The following is a 17,290-nucleotide window of genomic DNA, read 5'->3' on the forward strand; positions in this document are numbered from 1 at the left end:
AAAAGCGAGTACTCACTTGTGCTGCAAACAGCTTATCTGAGTAGAAAAGCAAGAAAACCAGACACAATGGAAACAAAGACAAAGAGATATCGAACATTTACAGACGTAGTCTCACCTGGAGGACACACCAGTACAGACTTTTAAGTACATTCTGTGAAAGGTCAAATAATCCTTTAGTCAAAATATACAGACAAGCGTTCAGAGCAGACTGAAGCCCTGACTTTTGACTTGCAGGCAGCATTTCTACATACGTTCGCATCCAGTTTTGACCGTGTTTAACATCCGACGTCATAACAGGATATAGATAGCAGAAAATAGAAGAGCATAATATGTCTTCTTTAGATAGAGATAGTCTGTTCAAACCCTTTTTAATAACTTAATAATAATAATAAAATATCTGTATATGAGATTAAAGCTCATAAAACTTTATTAGACTGAAAGGAGAAAGCAGGTTATGGGCTTAAAACTGACTACATCCTGCTGACATCATGGTGCAGGTATGTGAACATTTGTTTGTGTGTGATAGACAGGATACGTACTGTAAATTCTCATGTAAAAGCTGCTTCTCTCTGACACTCAGGTAAACACTATATATTTACACAGAATTTACATTTTAAATGTTTCAGGAGCTTTTTTGGGAGAATCAGTCATCCTACACCTGGTCTGGTGCACACCGCTATCTTTCTATAAGTTGAAAACTTTAAAAAAATCCCATGAATAGATATCTAAAAAGGTCATATTTTTCCTGTTTAGCCGGGCCGGGTGATGTGAACAGGCCTCATTTGACTGCTTAATATAAAATATGCAAAAATGAAACAAACAAACAAGTGGAAAAAGCAAATCATGAGTGGACCAGGTACTGAGACGGAAACCAGTCAAACTGCCTTCACTTCACTCTGTCCTCATTACAATCTGCAGGATTTATCATCTTTTCCCAGTCGTCCCAATTAGATCCAGGTCAAAGTCTATTAGCTGGTTGAGAGTCGGTGCGGGCTGAGTGCCAGATCCCTGCAGACACGCTCATATTTCCATCACACTCTCACCTCCACATCGCGTTTCTATAAAGCACGAGAGACAGACGTGATCAACAGACCGGGTAGTAACGGCTTTATGACCAGGACCTGATGACATACACACACCTACAATGTCAATATGTAGGTGTGTGTATGTCTGGATATAATCTCACAATCTACAGCGGTGAAATGAACAGAAGAGATGGAGGGTTTTGATATCCTACAGTTAGCTTCAGGCTCAGATCTGGTGAAGAAATCTGCATTTTAATAAAAGCATCAGAAGCAAACTGGGCACCAACTTCTCCCAGCCTGTATGAGGCTGTTATACTGGGGCCTGCTGAAGACTAGTAATCTGATCTATTAGGTTCTCAATCAATCTTTTTGTCTATAAAATGTCATAAAATAGTGAAATTAATTTAATTTCTTGTCTTCAAATGTCTTGATCAACAGTTTCAAACATATTCAGTTTATAATGATGTCTGACAGAAAAGCTTTTGTTGGTTTAATGTTGGTTAATATGAGAAGTGAAGTAGTTCAACTAACTAACAGACTAAACAGTCACCACATTAACCAAAAAAGAAACCAGAGTGATGATTTTTTTGTTTTTGTTTCAGCTACAGTCTGATTGGATAACAAAGTCCTGACATGTAAAGACTTGTCAGAGGAATGTGGTTATAACTTGTCATAATGACTTAATGACAGCTTGTAGTCTGTAGTGATCCGCAGTAAAACCCAGCAGGGAGGAAGACGCTAACAAGACTGACAGCATTCACTCAAACTAGGGATGCACGACATTGGAATTTTTTGCTGATATCCGATACGCCAATATTTTCCAACTCATTTTCGACTCGATTGCCGATACCGAGTTTAATCTCTGGTCAACACTCTGAAACAGACGGTGGCAGTAATGCAGCTAATACACTGGTAGCCAACTGCTGTTATAAACCAAAAAAGAAGAAGTCTTTTTTCAAACAGAGTGGTACATCCGAGGTGTTATCTATCTGTGCAGCCAAACACAGCAGCAGCTCCTCCACGGACTGTTTCACCCCCGACAGTCCGGCTGCTTCTTCTTCCCACTTTAACCTGAATAACAAGTCCGGGGCTCAGCGCTCCGGTTGGATCCACATGGAGGGCCGAGACTAGATGGGAGGCACCGAGCGCTGATTCCCAGTTTGTTATTCTGGTTAAAGTGGGAAGAAGCAGCAGGCGCAGCCAGGCATGGAAGATGTGGATATTTAATTTTAAAGTCTTTATCAGCCAATAACAATGACACACCGATGGATGTTATGATGCATCTCTAACTGAAACCACATTCTTATGAATGAGTAACATCAGAAAATACAAAGAAAGTCTCTGTGAACTACAGAACATGATGTTACACCCAGATAGCCGCCTGCCTTTGTTCTCCCATCACCAAATAAAAGATTCAACAGTGCTGCAAACATTAATGCTAAAACAGTTCATGTCCTTTTTCAATTAAATATGATCGATGTTATTATCAACTGTTGCTCTGCCAGAACAAGAAATATGAACTCAGCATCAGAGGGTCAATCAGGGTCAATCCAGACATATTTCAATATGTCAGTAACAATCTTTTCTTTACTCTGCTTTGTTTTGAGTTTCTCTCCTTTATAAACAGTCGTGGCGATGAATCAAACTTCTTATTAGAGCAGGTATAGATCAATTTGTAGCTTCGCTGGGAGGGTGAAGTATTGATCCTTACAGTCCATCAATAAAACTGCATCATATCAGAGATAAATACTGGTAGCTGCTATGTTTACGGAGCTGCAGCGATTAGTCGATCAGCAGAACATTAACTGGCAACTGTTGATAAACTTTACTGGTTTCAGCTTCTCAGACGTGAAGATTTGAGGCTTTTCTGTGTAATAAGTGACAGTTAACTGAATATCTTTGGATTTTGGTCAGATTATTGTCGTCTTTGACAATAGAAACTTGTAACGGTCAGACGTTTTACAGGCCAAACGATGAATCGATTGAGGAAAAAAATTGGCGGATGAATTGATAATGAAAACATTGGTTAGTTGCAGATCTATCTATTATAAACCTGTTTATGTAGAAAACTGTTTCATTTACACACAACTGCAGACGGAGAGAAATCAACAGTAGAGCTGCGACTTTTATGTGATTAAATGATTAGTTGTCAACTATTAAATTAATCAGCAACTATTTTGATAATTGATTCATCGTTTTGAGTAATTTATTCTCTGATTCCAGCTTCTCAGATGTGAATATTTTCTGGTTTCTTTAGTCTCTGTGACAGTAAACTGAATATTTTTTGGGGTTGTGAACAAAACAAGACATCTGAGGACGTCGTCTTGGAAACACTCATCAACATTTTTCATCATTTTCTGGCATTTTATGAACCAAACAATCAATCAAGAAAATAATCAGCGTATTAATCAATAATGAAAACATTGGCTGGTTGCAGCTCAGCTCTAACAGAAACCTCTCTCTGCTTTCAGCTGCCGGATCCGTCTGAAATGAAAAACACCTGCTCTCATGTTTCTGATTAACTTATTTCCGTCTTGTGTCGGTGGCAGAAGCTTCAGAAGGGTCCAGAAGGATTACAGGGAGACACTGAGTGGATGTTTCCTGACATATAACGCTGCCAAACCAGACTAACAGGCTGCCGCGGAGGCCGTTCATCATCAGCGTGACCCGAACACTGACACGAGCAGAGTTTAATGGAAGGAAGGAAGCAGCAGCAGCGGGCTGAAGAAGCTGAGAGGATGCTGCTCTACACAAACAAGAGGAGCGAGTGGACGGCGGCTCACACGAGACGGAGACGCACATCTGTCTTTAGCAGGTACACGACGAGAACAAACACACCACCACGCTCTGCCACAGTCTCAGGGTTTAAGGTGGAGTCAGTCGTTCTGGAGAAAGATTGTTGATATTTGAACTCAACAGCCAAACAAATACGGCCTTCCCTTCAGGGCTCGGACGTTCACATGAGGGTTCATCTCACGTGAAGACAACAGTCCGTCCATACACGCCACCTCTCAGCACTTCTCACCCATCAGTGCGTGTTAGAGGAGGTTTTTTTCTCCATGAACTTGACACTGACTTACATCCTCCATCGCTGCCACGAGCTGCGTCGAGCAAACATTCAGCTCACGCAGCGTGAGGGCGGTTCACCGGCTATCGGGAATATCCACAGAGACAACGAATGGATGGCGTTACACTCTCCCCCAGCGTTCAGCGGGGTGCTGGAGTGTCATCACAGACACAGACAGCTGCTCTGATGACCTCTCCCTGCTCTGTGCACGAGCACAAACCCTCCCCTGTTGCTGATTGGCTGGAATAGTGTAGTGAGGCTCAGGTTGAGCCACTTTTGCTTGTTTCCCCCATTTACAGAGCCGAGGCTGTGTATGAACAGCACACACACACACACAGAACAGACAGCTAGCAGACCGTGAAGAGATTTTCACTGGAAAAAAAAAGTGTATTGGGTTTGAATTGCTGACTGCACCTTTAAATGAGAGGGTTTTTTAATGTGATTCACATCCTGAACGCCGCCTCAGATCCTGGTTATGGTGTTATTGTTCGAGATAAGCTGCTTATATGTGTCTCTGTGTCCCACTCTACCAGGAATAAACAAGATGTTAGCATGGCAACGGAGGCGACACACACACACACACACACACACACACACCGGTGAAACCTACAGTCAAACACAACAACAGAGTGTTTCTCGCTTGTACGGCTGAGTCATTCACATTAATCCAGTATCACACAGCTCATTACTGTTTACATGATCTGGAGGCTGCTGAGAGCTTTGAGATGCGGAGATGTTGAGTGATGTTATTGATGTTCATCTATTCAAGTATGATTTAGTATAAGCTATGAAAATAATAACAAGTGCACATCACAAGCTATTAAAACAAACCTCAAATAAATGAGAATGTGAATCTTTGGGTGCACAATTCGATTAAGAATCAATTCTGGATTGGATGAATAGAGAAGGAGGCTCTGTTTTCAGTCTCTTGCTCCAGTATACCGGGTGCCAAACCATTCCTGCACTGAAATACAACATGGAACATAACTGACGGTTAAGATATACGGTTAACTGCATAACCAGTTGCAATGCAACAGACTGAGGGGGAGGCAGACTGCTCCGCTGTGTTGCTCCGTCAGCTCCGAGGAAAGACGTCGCTGAGCGGCTGCAGGGTTTCTGAGCAGCGACTTATTTTCTTCACCTCACCGTCGGTTTAAGTTGTTTCATGCTGCAGTGTTTGTCGGTCAGCTGGTCTCGTTTGTTACTGCTGGAGTTAGTCTCTGAGTGAGTGTAGAAAGTTCACAATATGTTTCATGTTTGTCTCGCAAAAGGTAATTATTTAGTCATTAAATCAAAAAAAAAGCTTGTAACTGCTGCCTGTTTTGAAGATGAACTACGAGATAACTCTGCTCGCTGTAGACCGTCCAGGTGCTGCGCTGCCCTCACAGCTGAGTTCCGACTTTTTCATTCTGTCAACATCATGTTATTAACTAACATTTAAAAAAAACAGATTTGTGAATCGATTCAGAATCGTCCGCATAGCGACGCATCTTAGAATCCAGAAATTTCCACAACCCTTCAAATGTTACATATTCAGTTTAATATAAATCAGAGGAAAACGCACAGATACATTAGACAAGTGGGAACCAGAAAATGTTTCGATTTTATACTTGATAAATGGAAAATTGATTATCAAAAGTGTTGGATTCATTTGAATCCATTGCTCTGTATAAACAAGAAGCTGCAGTCTTCCAGGAATTATCCACTGTCAGGCTGCAACTAATGGATATTTACATTAATAATTAATTAGACAATTGGTTTCTTGATTATTTGATTGTTTTTTTCTATCAAATGTCCTCAAAAGTCCCATTTTATCCAAGTAATAAGTAACAGTCCAAATCCCAAAGTTGTTCAGTTCACTGTCATATGACAAAGCTGTAGTCTTCCAGGAATTCACCAGGCCAAGTATAAACAATGAACTGCAGAGTTCCAGGAATTATCCACTGCCCTGAACTAACAATGAGCAGCAGTGTTCAAGGAATTAAACACTATTTGGAAAATTATCTTAAGAAATTACCTCAAAATGATTCATTGGTTGTCAAAAAAAGTTGGCGATTAATTTAACAGTTGACAACTAATCGATTAATTGTTGCAGCTCTAATTTTCTGTCAATCAGCTAATTGATTAATTGACTAATCGTTTGAGCTCTATTTGGTACCTTTTCAGAAATATTCATGGTTCAACTAATAGTTGCAGCTATAAACATCTTTGCCGATTGATTTTCTGTTGATCGACCAATCGATTAATCTAATTATTGGAGTTCTTATTAATAAACGCCAGGAAATAACAAGCTATGATATTAACTGTTTAGCCACACTAACTTGATGTTGCTGTCTCATAGCCAGGATCCTACTGGTCGTATAATATAAATGTTGAGCATCAGGACAACATGTCAGGGAGCAGCTCAGCTCAGCTCATCCCCCGCAGCATCACGCACACTCCCCGCAGCATCACGCACACTCTCCGGGACGTTTATGTTCATGTTAGCCACAGTTAGCTCGTTAGCTGCCCCCCTCCGCCGGTTAGCTAACAGGTTCAGTGAGACCCAACATGGGCGAACAGAGCCAGAGACAGTGACTCAACATTTTATTAATTCAACTATAAATATGCTGGAGAGACTCGTCCACAGCCATGTCAACAAACAGCCATGACAGCCCCGGAGCTCATAGCTGGCGTCCCGCGGTGACAGCAGCAGGCTAACAGCCGAAAACAGATCTCCACTCCGGGATGAAACTCACCCAACAAACCTGCCGCCCGCCTGCCGCCCTGGCCGGGTATCAACCTCCGCAGGAGTCGGTGTCACTAATGTGACCGTTTCATGAACCGGGAGGAGGATTCTGTCCCGTAATGACTCTATATTCTATAAGGGAAAAGTCAATAAACGTTAAACTTACCAGCAGCTCCCGTTTCTTCAGCATCTTCCGTGAAATCCCACCGCGGACAGAGTCCATCGTGTCAAGCTCACTGACGGCAGCCGCCATGGCACTTCCGGGCAGAGTTTCAAAATAAACGCCGTGTGACGACGCGATGTGCACCGGAAATAAATTCTATTTTCAATATGTTATTTTTGTGTAAAGAATTTTTAAAAAATTATATTCAAGGATAAATTTCAAGAAAAAAACAACAGCAGTACATGATAAGCAACAGTACAGGGAATACAAAAATTGATCCAGAGCAGAATTTTTAAAGTCCCGTCCACTCAGAAGCTTCTTGTTCCTGGAGCTGGACGTTTGATCCTCACTGATGGGTGTCTGCAGACTGAAAACTGGGAAAGTTTGTCTGAGCTCACTGAATATCAGATTTTAATGGGCGGGCCTACAAGCAGGATTTTTGACATCACAGCTAGTTTTGAGCCAATCGTGATCCAGTATGCAGCTGACACAAGTGTGATGTGTAAACTTGAAGCCTCCAGTGCACAAACACTGAGAATGGACTTTACAGTGGTGGAGGAGACATCTGGTGCCCAGCAGGAAAACTTTAGAAATCTATTTGCAAATTTATAGATTCTTAAAGTTTTAATGAAGGAGAAGGAGAATGTGTAATTTCAAGGATTTTAACCTGGTAATTACACTGTTTTTGTGGAAAAAAACAACAAATCATACACACATTATTGTTCCAAGCAGGATATTATTATATGTCTTAATACATGTCTGGAGGGGATCTTTAAATATTCATATATATATATATATATATATATATATATATATATATATATATATATATATATATATATACATACATACCTATAGGCAACTCAAAGTGCTTTACAGAGCATGTCATGCATGTACGAGTGTCCAGCTCACTTGGACTTACAAGACACCAAAACACAGCTGCAGTAGTGAAACATTTTGTCAAACATAGACAAGAACAAAACTTCTTACATTAGAGCACAAACAAAGATCTTTGTCTTCTGCATAAAATCAGCCACACAAAAGGTTTCCTTCCAGAAACACAGCTCAAGTTTTGTTTTTGTTTTTATTTTATAAAATTCATCCAGAAAGACTCAGTAATTCAGTAATTAAGAAATTTTTTTACTAGTGTAGCCCTTGAATCATCATATAATGAGCAATAAAATATAAAATTGACTTACAAAATAGCTTATACAGAAGCATTTTACAACATTTTGTTAGAACAAAGTCACTATTTTGCAAGTCACAAGTCTTGGCTAAACTTTGTGTTCAGCCATTTAAAACCAGATGATCAGAATTAATGCTTTTTAAAATGTATATTTATTAATTTCAAATAAACTTTATAGGTTTCATCATAAAACTGATGAGGTGTGTTATTCCTGTGACACAGATGCTCAGAATGAGCTGAATGTTTTGCATGTTTCCATCAGCAGAGTCTTTATAATCTGAGGTTTTCATTGTTTGTTTGTCTGCTGCTCTGCTGTCAGATGTATTTATATTTTAATATATCTGTTGCCTTACAAGTCAAAGTCCAGTTAAGTTTAGTCAGGTGGAGTCTAAAGTCACCCGAACAAACAGTCACATTAGACCTGAGCTGCGTTAGAACCCTTCATGTTGGTCTCTATGATGAATTACAGCACTTACATCAACCAATTTAAGTCTACTGGCTGCGATAATTGATCATAAACTATGTTGGAAACCACATATAAATAATGCAAAAACAAAAATGTCTAAAACCATATAAAACTAAAGATATATTGAATCAGAACTATATATATCATATTATTCTCTCATAGCTCCAAACATCACATCCTGTGTGGAGGTTTTTGGGGAAACATACAAAACCAACACATGCTGCAGAAGAAGGCGATAAGAACTGTAAATCGATCAGATTATTATGAACCAACAAACGTACTGTTCATTAACTTACATACCTTAAAATTTGGTGATCTAGTTTATCTTAAAGCTGCACAGATAATGTACGAAGCACAAGATAATTTACTTCCCAACTGTTTGAATGAAGGAGGATAGATATGTTTAAAAAAAAAAACAAGGAAAAGGACAAATATAAAAAACAGATGAGGAGGTTAACTTGTGGAATAGTTGTAACAAGGAATTAAGAATGTGTAGTTCACTTTGCAAATTAAAAAAAATGTTAAAAATAAGGTGGTAAACAAATATAAAATTGAGGTATGATCATTATTGTGTATGGAACATTTGGAACTTTTATTTTTGTTTCTGTTTTGTGTTGAACCCAGCAGTGAAAGGGTTGATTGTTAGTATGTAATAAGCCTCAGCCTTTTCTATCAATATTTTTGTTTTCCTTTTAATTGAATGCCTTAAATGTATTTATTTGTATGTGCATTCTTTTTGAAAAATTGTCAATAACAACTGAAATATAAAAGCATAATAAAAAATACTACTACTACACTTAGCACTAAATGACTGTGCTCCATCACTTACATTGAAAGCGCATTTGAAGGGGATATTTTAATATCCAGTATGAACAGGAGGAATGATTACAGCGAGGAAAACCTCTTTCATTGTTCATATGGACACCTGACCGCTGGTTTAAGACACACTGGAAGAATTGTGAACCCTCCTTTGATGCGAACAGACATGTTTTTGCGGGACAATTTAACGCTCTTATTTTGAAACCCACATCCTCTGATTTCCGGTTACCTCGCGGTTCGCTTGACGCAGAGGACGGACGGACGGCGGCTCGCGCGTGCTGTCGGTGTCTAAACAAAGATCGTGTTTGTCAAACAGGCTGTCTTACTCGGTTAATTAAAACATGAAGCAACGTCATATCTGTATTGAAAAAACGTATTTACAATTAAAAACTATTAAAAAGAAATAAAACGAGAAGTATTCAGATCCTTTACTTAAGTAAAAATACAAATACAACAATGTAAAAATACTCCATTACAAGTAAAAGTCCTGCATGAAAAATCTTACTACAGTAAAAGTACATAAGTATTATGAGCTTGATGTAGTTCAAGTATTGCAGTAAAAGTAGTGGTTTGGTCCCTCTGACTGATATATTATTATATATGACATCATTAGATTATTAATAGTGAAGCATCAGTGTTAGAGCAGCATGTTACTGTTGTAGCTGCTGGAGGTGGAGCTAGTTTACACTACTTTATATACAGTTAGCTAGTTTAGTCCAGTGGTTCCCAACCTAGGGGTCGGGCCCCTCCAAAGGGTCAGCAGTTAAATCTGAGGGGTGGTGAGATGATTAATGGGAGAGGAAAGAAGAAAAAACAAAGTTCTGATACACAAATCTGTTTTTTGAGTTTTTGGACTTTTTCTCTAATCTTTGATTTTTGCTGAAATATTGGATCATTTGAACATTTATTGAAATGAAAGCATGTGAGAAGTTTGGAGGGAAAAATCACTATTTGGTGGAGCTGTTAACAACTCATAGACATGTGAAATGTGACCCCGACTACACACTGCTTTTTGTAAGACATTAAAAGACAAAAAGGTTGGAAACCACTGGTTTCATCTTTAACAATGTGTTGTATTTTAAAAGCTTGTTATATTATCCATTGTGTCAAATCTTCATCTGAAAAGTAACTAAAGCTGTCAAATAAATGTAGTGGAGTAGAAAGTACAATATTTCCCTCTGAAATGTAGTGGAGTGGAAGTATAAAGTAGAATCAGTACCTCAAAATTGTAATTTTAGTAGTAATTGAGTACATGTACTTTGTTACTTTCCATCACTGACATGGATAAAACTATATAAAAATACATCTTTTATAACCCATCTGTTTAGTCCGGCTTTTAAGAATTGTTTTGTGATTTTATGGTTTTATTATTATAAAGCTAATTTATTTATCATCATCATTATTATTTGTTATATTTTATTTTATTAACATTTTACTGTTTAATCATAATCTATTTACTTTGTGTAGTATTTTATAATTTGATTTTTATTGTTATTTTTATTGCTTGTATTATCTTTTATTATCTTAATTTCTTTTATTGTTGTCTTATTCAATTAACTCTTTTAAAGTGAGTTTTTGTTGTTATTGTTTTTTTTGGCTTTTTACTTATTGTGGTTTGCTTTAGTCTCCAAATCCATATTTACCATCCTGTACGTTTGTCAGTCACTTATAAATCGCTTTGATTGACACACAAGACGTATTATCACATTTTTGTTTTGTTAAGCTTTATAATACGTCAGAATATTACATTTGACAGACAATCCCCCCTTTTTCACCTCCTTACTTCAGGTAACTAACAGCTGTGACGCCAGTAGGTGTCAGTTTTTGACTTCACGTGCTGCTGGGACTATGGACTCTGTTAATGATTAATCAGCTGACAGTAAACAGTTGGACTGTTGTTGTAATAAAACAGATCAGGAAAACGATGATAAGAGACGTATTCTTTAGTTGGGATCTGATTCGTGGAAGTGATTTACAGAATAATCGTAAATTTCGAAAAAAAAACTACTCACGTCTAAATCTTTGTGGTCACTTTTGTATAACTTTAGTATAAAGATATGATCATTTTGATTCATATGTTGTTGTTTTTTTAATTAAAATGTGTAAATTCGCCCTTTTCCCATTTGAAATAGTTCAATTTCAAAATATCATTGTCCATGTCATTAAAGCAAAGTTTGAAGGGAATAATGAACAAGCAGTTAGGAAATAACACTTACTAAACGTTTGGTTGATTGATTGATTGATTGATTGATTGATTGATTGATTGATTGATTAACTGATTGATTGATTCATTGATTTGGTTTATTTTGTGTGTTTAACATAATTTAAAAACAATTTTCCCTTTTTATACCACTGAGTGTTCATCTTCTTAATAGACGATTTTTGAATTAACCGCCGTTGACCAGCAGGAGGCGCTGACATCCACTCTGACCTCTGACCCGGATTCATAACAACTGCTCGAAGTAGCTAATCCGGTTAGCTTCGGTTAGCTCCGTGATCCAGGCTGCTGCTTCAGTTTAAACATATACGGTTACCGGCAGTTTACCGCCGCGGTGGTGGAACCGGGTGATAGCTGGGCGGCTATTTTAGCTTCTACACACCGTGCGTGAGATGACATGACGTCAATGGACGTTACTCTGCGTTCTGGTTGACGTTATATACTGTTCTGCTAGCCTGCTAAAGCTAACACAGCAACAACAACAACAACAACAGTCCTGTCAGCAGCAGCAGCGACAACAGCAGCTGGTAACATCACATTTACAACGTCCTTTAATAACTTTAACACCGACTTTACCTGGTTTGTTGTCACTAATGTTAAAGGTATGTTTAGGGAGCTAATAGCGGTTAGCCAGCATGCTAAATTAGCGCTCTAAAACCGAATCATGTGACAGCTGCTACAGTCTAATTAAATCAGATCTGCTTTATTTTAGGTGTAAACACGGTTCACCAGCTGTTAAATCCAGATGTTTGACAGCAGTAAAGACGCAGAGATATCAGAGAAATCAACCTTGTTGCTGTGAATCTGAGCAGAGAATCAGGGAGGACTTGGAGGCTAAACGTGTGTCTTGATGGTGGAGTTTTATCTTCTTTTTAGTTTTTCTCTATAAACTGCATGGCCACAGTCTCAGTGCTGATCACATACTTAAGTGACCACGTGGCTGCGTCTGTTTATCCTGGTTTGGTCTAACGGCCTCTTAGTTCAAATTGATTAGTTGTTTGCTCCATAAAATGTCAGAAAATAGTGAAAAATGTCGACCACTGTTTCCCAAAAACCCCAAGATGACGTCTTCAATTGTCTTGTTTTGTCCGCAACTCAAATATATTCAGTTTATGATCATAAAGGACTAAAGAAACCAGAAAATGTTCACATTACAGACGCCAGAATCAGAGAAGTTTGACATTTTTTCTTAAAAAATGACTCAAAACGATTAACCGATTATCAAATTAGTTGGCGACTAATTGATTACTCAACTAATCATTGTAGCTCTAGAGTGAAGTAAGAGGCTGTGGGATATATAATATTAGAAGAAGCTGAGCAAATATTGTTATTGATCCAGATTTACTTTGAGTACAGACGGCTAGAAACCGCCTCCAGCTCATCAAACCGAAAATTTTCATTTTGCTTCTCTGCTCACATTGTGATCCTTTATTTTCCTATAATCTCATGAATCTTTCAAATGTTCTCTGCACTGGTTGGTTGTGTTGTGTATCAATAATAAATCATTGGGTTCAGCTCCCTCTGAACAGCCTCCTCTAAACAAATACTGATGAAGCTCAGACATGTTGGTTCTTATTTTCTTAAATGATTGATTATCCTCCTTTGTACAGATGCAGCAGTAAACTAGTAGTCAATGTTGTTTTGTGGTAATTGTTTTGTGATTTCACATAATCAGGATTGACTGTTGGCAACTATTTTGATAATCGATTAATAGTTTTAGTCATTCTTTAAGCAGAAATCCTAAACATTTGCTGGTCCCAGCAGAATCTGATGGTTACATGTAGGTGATGTTATAATAAGTTCCTAAAGTGGAAAAAAGGCGAATCCTGATCTTTGTGTTGATTCTTAAAAAAAACGCAACACTGAGCATCTTTTTAAATGATGTTTTCCTGTAAACGTTTCACAGAGGAGCGTTGAGGCGTGATGGGGAATCAGCTGGCTGGCATCGCCCCGTCTCAGATCCTCTCTGTGGACAGCTACTTCTCAGACATCCACGACCATGAGTACGATAAGAGCCTGGGCAGCACTCGCTTCTTCAAGGTGGCCCGAGCCAAACACCGTGAGGGCCTGGTGGTGGTCAAAGTCTTTGCCATCCAGGACCCTTCGCTGCCGCTGACCAGCTACAAACAGGAGCTGGAGGAGCTGAAGATCCGGCTGCACTCCTGTCAGAACTGCCTGCCTTTCCAGAAAACCTCCCTGACGGAGAAAGCCGCCATCTTGTTCCGTCAGTATGTCCGGGACAACCTGTACGACCGGATCAGCACGCGTCCCTTCCTCAACAACGTGGAGAAGCGCTGGCTGGCCTTCCAGATCCTCAACGCCGTCGACCAGGCGCACAAGGCCGGCGTCCGCCACGGAGACATCAAGACGGAGAACGTGATGGTGACCAGCTGGAACTGGGTGCTGCTCACCGACTTCGCCAGCTTCAAACCCACGTACCTGCCGGAGGACAACCCGGCGGACTTCAACTACTTCTTCGACACGTCCAGGCGGAGGACGTGCTACATCGCGCCTGAAAGATTTGTGGACGGGAGCATGTTCGCTACGGAGAGCGACCAGAACACGCCGCTGGTGGACCTGACCAACAACAACCAGAGGAGCAGAGGGGAGCTCAGACAGGCCATGGACATCTTCTCTGCAGGTAGACGGACACGTTGACATCTGAACTACAGCTGTACGGGGTCAAAACATCTGCGAGTAGTCATGCTGAACAACCTTTTTGTCCCATTTTACCAAAATCATTCTACTTGTGACCATCATCACTGGTTGCACGTCATATATGTTGTTATTTGCACATCATAATTTTTTTTAATGATATTGTTCTACATGTTTTAAGTCATATTTTTAGGTAACACACATATACAAATACAGTTTATAATTCTGTGTGGCAGGATTCAGTTTTTTTATCCAGTTTATAGTTTGTCAACTTTATTTATTTAATGTTAAATTTATCTCTCAACACGTTTGAACCACTGGCTAAAATAATTCATAAATATTTTCCAAATTCTTCTTGGCAGCCATTGTTGCCAGTTCATTTATGTGAAAACCAGCTTGCTGCAGATAAATAATCCATCACTGTTTATGTTCAGTAAACTTTATTTTTTGTTAGTTATTGTAAGTTATTTTTATTGTTATCTGACACTTCTGACAACTGATTTCATTCAAAGATGCTCTGACTTACAGCAACACAACTGTTGCAATGACGAGTTTTATTGTCAGAAATTAAAACTCCAAAGAGAAACAATAAACAGACATCGACGTCTGTTAGATTTCTTGCATTCAGCAGGTTGCAGTTTGTCAGTAAACTCACCAGCAGGGGGGGTTTTTTGGCCGTCATTTTTCATGAGGCATCTCAACACATATGTGCTGTTTGTAATGGCTAGACCAAGACCACTCAAGTTGTCATTAATAGCAGTTTCTTATATTTCCTATTGACTTATATTATAGTGAATAAAAGACTGAAACAACGCAGCTTCTGCTAATGTGAGTTAATGACGTGAGGACAAAAGGGGCAGAAGGATTCACCTCAAATCTGTTTCAAAATTAATAATATGTGTTAGTCGTTCACCCTCAAGTCAAGAAAATTAACTCATCAGCCTACATTCTGCATGCAACTGTTTTTTTGTTTTTTTGTTTGATTTACTTCAGTAAATCACCTTTCATTTGACTCTGATATCAGTCTGAGATGTGATCCGTGAAGTGTGTTTGAACTGTATCTAACAGGACTTAAACCCCCTGCGGTTCTGCGTCTTTGTGTTTTCAGGCTGTGTGATCGCAGAGCTGTTCACGGAGGGCGTCCCGCTGTTCGATCTGTCCCAGCTGCTGGCGTATCGTAAAGGACACTTCCAGACGGAACACGTCCTCACAAAGATTGAGGACCGGAGCATCAGGGAGCTGGTAATGATTCAGGACTCGCCGTGTCTCCCCCCCCCCAACCCCCCGTCATCGGCATCATCACGACGCCGGTCGACAGATTAGTTAAAGAGGCGGTCTGACAATTAAAGCCACAACAATTTCAATAATAGTTTAGTAATTCATCAAGTCAAAATAGCAGGTTTCAGCCTCATCAAACGAATCCTCTTCAGTCTTTAACTGAACCACAACAACCCCTTTAACCTTTAATTGTCTGTGACTGACTGAGTGAGCAGCTTTCGGCCAAGTCAGCAGCCCGTTTTTACAAAAACAAGAGTCAAAAACAAACAGATCTAAGCATTTCATACCCGCTCCAGACATTTATTGGTTTTAACATCGTCTCGTTTAGTCGTTCATACAAAGTCATTTATTGTAAGACGACTCCACTCAAAAATGTGTTTTTCCTCTTTTTATTTGGTTATTTGCAAAGTTTGTTTTCACATTCATCTGCTTGAAGGAGGAACGTTCCTCTGAATTCATCTTAAATCTTCAGTTCGGAGCCAATCGTGGTCCAATATACAACTCAACACCAGCGTGATGATGATGATGTCGAAACTTGAAGCCGTTCACAGTGAAACAGAGGAAAACATCTGGTGTCCGGAGAGGAAAAACTTTTAGAAATCACATATGTTTACATATTCAGAGATTCAGGATTTCTTTTTCATGAGGTCATTGAACTTGTGTGGAGGGCATCTGACTAAACAATCAGTTGATCATTGGAATATAATAATTATCAGTGTGTTGATTCTTTGGTGTCTCAGGTTTGACTCTGGGTTTCTGTCTCAGGTGGCTCAGATGGTGCAGAGGGAGCCAGAGAGGCGTCTGACAGCGGAGGAGTATCTGAAGCACCAGAGAGGGAAAGCCTTCCCCGACATCTTCTACACCTTCCTGCAGCCGTACATGGCTCAGTTCGCCAAAGAGACCTTCCAGTCCGCCGACGAACGAGTGCTCGTCATCCGCAAAGACCTCGACAACATCCTGCACAACCTGCGAGGAGGTGAGAGAGTCTTAACGGTTCCCACAATGAAGAATCTTTTAGTCAGAGAGTGTCAGTGTGCTTAAAACCGTTTCCTGTCCAGGCTCCTCCTCCTCCTCCGCCTCTTCGTCTCAGGACGGCGGCGAGTGCGCGCCGAGCTCCCGGGAGGAGCAGGGCCTCATCGTCCTGGTGTCCGTCATCACCTCCTGCCTGCAGACGCTGCACTCCTGCGACTCCAAGCTGGCGGCTCTGGAGCTCATCCTCCACTTGGCGCCGCGGCTGGGCGTCGACATCCTGCTGGACCGCATCACGCCGTACCTGCTGCACTTCTGCAACGACCCGGTGCCGCGCGTGCGCGCTCAGGCCGTGCGCACTCTGGCCAAGGTGCTGGCGCTGGTGAAAGAGGTGCCGCGGAACGACGTCAACATCTACCCGGAGTACATCCTGCCGGGCATCGCGCACCTCGCCCAGGACGACGCCACCATCGTCAGGCTGGCGTACGCAGGTCAGTGGCTCCTCGGCTCTGAAACGATCAATCGATTGATCTTCTGTTGGGTTTACAAACGCCAAATATATCCTCTCATATACATTTTGAGGAAATGTATATGAGAAGAACTCCGTCACTCTCGTTTACTGCTGGAATATTTATTAAATCAGAACGTTTCAGTCTGTCCGACCTTCATCAGACGTGTGAGCAGCATCACAACACTTCCATATATACACATAGGCG

At 40.2% G+C, this 17,290-nt stretch overlaps 2 protein-coding genes across 6 annotated transcripts in view; one reads left to right on the plus strand and one right to left on the minus strand.

Moving 5' to 3' along the window:
- atp2c1 (ATPase secretory pathway Ca2+ transporting 1) overlaps nt 1-7,569 on the minus strand; it is a 46,348-nt gene extending 38,779 nt beyond the window's left edge. Inside the window, exon 1 of one of the 2 annotated variants that reach the window (XM_044358975.1) lies at nt 6,987-7,569. In XM_044358975.1, the coding sequence (XP_044214910.1) occupies nt 6,987-7,073 (87 nt within the window). In that variant the 5' untranslated portion in view covers nt 7,074-7,569. Of the gene's footprint in view, nt 1-6,830; nt 6,964-6,986 lie in introns of those variants that run through there. The other variant, XM_044358977.1, reaches the window with a different exon arrangement.
- Nucleotides 7,570-11,891: 4,322 nt separating this feature from the next.
- Nucleotides 11,892-17,290, plus strand: part of pik3r4 (phosphoinositide-3-kinase, regulatory subunit 4) — a 29,859-nt gene continuing 24,460 nt past the window's right edge. For 2 of the 4 annotated variants that reach the window (XM_044358962.1, XM_044358965.1), the window contains exons 1-5: nt 11,892-12,199; nt 13,579-14,313; nt 15,436-15,569; nt 16,371-16,581; nt 16,664-17,065. In XM_044358962.1, the coding sequence (XP_044214897.1) occupies nt 13,596-14,313; nt 15,436-15,569; nt 16,371-16,581; nt 16,664-17,065 (1,465 nt within the window). In that variant the 5' untranslated portion in view covers nt 11,892-12,199; nt 13,579-13,595. Of the gene's footprint in view, nt 12,200-12,377; nt 12,526-13,578; nt 14,314-15,435; nt 15,570-16,370; nt 16,583-16,663; nt 17,066-17,290 lie in introns of those variants that run through there. The other 2 variants (XM_044358964.1, XM_044358963.1) reach the window with 2 other exon arrangements.

This window comes from Thunnus albacares, chromosome 8 (assembly GCF_914725855.1).
Source record: "Thunnus albacares chromosome 8, fThuAlb1.1, whole genome shotgun sequence".
NCBI classification, from domain to species: Eukaryota; Metazoa; Chordata; class Actinopteri; order Scombriformes; family Scombridae; genus Thunnus; species Thunnus albacares.